This window comes from Nestor notabilis, unplaced genomic scaffold (assembly GCF_000696875.1).
Source record: "Nestor notabilis isolate BGI_N333 unplaced genomic scaffold, ASM69687v1 scaffold20321, whole genome shotgun sequence".
Classification (NCBI taxonomy): Eukaryota; Metazoa; Chordata; class Aves; order Psittaciformes; family Psittacidae; genus Nestor; species Nestor notabilis.
The window spans coordinates 6,008-6,988 of NW_009913640.1; the positions used below are offsets into that span (position 1 = coordinate 6,008).

Below are 981 nucleotides of genomic sequence, written 5' to 3' on the forward strand. Positions count from 1 at the left end.
CCCCATCCCTGGCAGTGTTCAAGGCCAGGTTGGACACAGGGGCTTGGAGCAACCTGCTCTGGTGGGACATATCCTTGCACCTTGGATTGGACTGGGTAATCCTTAAAGGTCCCTTCCCAACCCACTCCATGAATCTATGATTTCTACCTATGAAGCACAGCCCACGCAAAGCACAGCGTCCAGCACCAGTGGCCAAGGGAGGATGTGGCAACGAGCTGCTTACTGTTGTAGTAGGCAAACTGCAAGTAGTTGAAGTGTGAGGGCAGGAAATCCTCCAAAGGCTTCTCCCGGCCGGGCTCTGAGGCCAGCTCCGTAACGCAGCCCTGCTTGCAGCTCAGCACCTGCATGTAGTGATCTGGTGGAGAAAAACCCTGTGTCACCACTTGTGGTTACCCAAGGGCTGGTGGACAGGACCTTGAGGGGTCTTCACTCCCACCTCCTGCTTACAGTGGGGCTGTTGCCAGCTTTTCAGTGGTGGGAACCCTTAAGGGTGGTGGCTGCCTACTCTTGTGTGATCAGTGGTGAGGCTGTGCTGCTCTCTGGAGACAGAGTGGCCTCCCACCCTTGCATCCTGGTAACCCTCTGCTGGCCCCTCTCCTGCCTTTCCATATCCCTCTGGACTTTGGGGGATTCCTGGGCATCACTCCCAGTACTGAGTGTGGGCAAACACCTCCTACCACTTACTGGCCACACTCCTTCTAGTGAAACCTAGGATGGGCTTTGCTATCTCTGGGAACCCACCACCCTGCAGGTCCTTGGGGACCTCTTTGGGTACAAGCAGCGCCCAGGATTGTCCCCAGCTCTCGGGACGGGACACAGCACATGCAGCTCCTACCTGTGATGGCCTGGAAAAGGTCCGCGTTGTATTCCAGGTAGTTGTAGCCCTCGTAGTCGTAGGGTCCCTCGCAGAGTGCGCGGCACTCGGTGTCTGCCACAAAATACTCCTCCAGCGCCTTCTCCAAGTGCAGGATGGCGGCGGCC

At 57.3% G+C, this 981-nt stretch overlaps 1 protein-coding gene across 1 annotated transcript in view; it reads right to left on the reverse strand.

The window, feature by feature from the left end:
• LEPRE1 (leucine proline-enriched proteoglycan (leprecan) 1) overlaps nt 1-977 on the reverse strand; it is a gene marked incomplete at its 5' end in the record, with an annotated part of 5,964 nt that extends 4,987 nt beyond the window's left edge. The window contains 2 exons of the mRNA XM_010023291.1: nt 224-355; nt 836-977. Coding sequence (XP_010021593.1) covers nt 224-355; nt 836-977 — 274 coding nt within the window. The remainder of the gene's footprint in view (nt 1-223; nt 356-835) is intronic.
• Nucleotides 978-981: the final 4 nt, after the last annotated feature.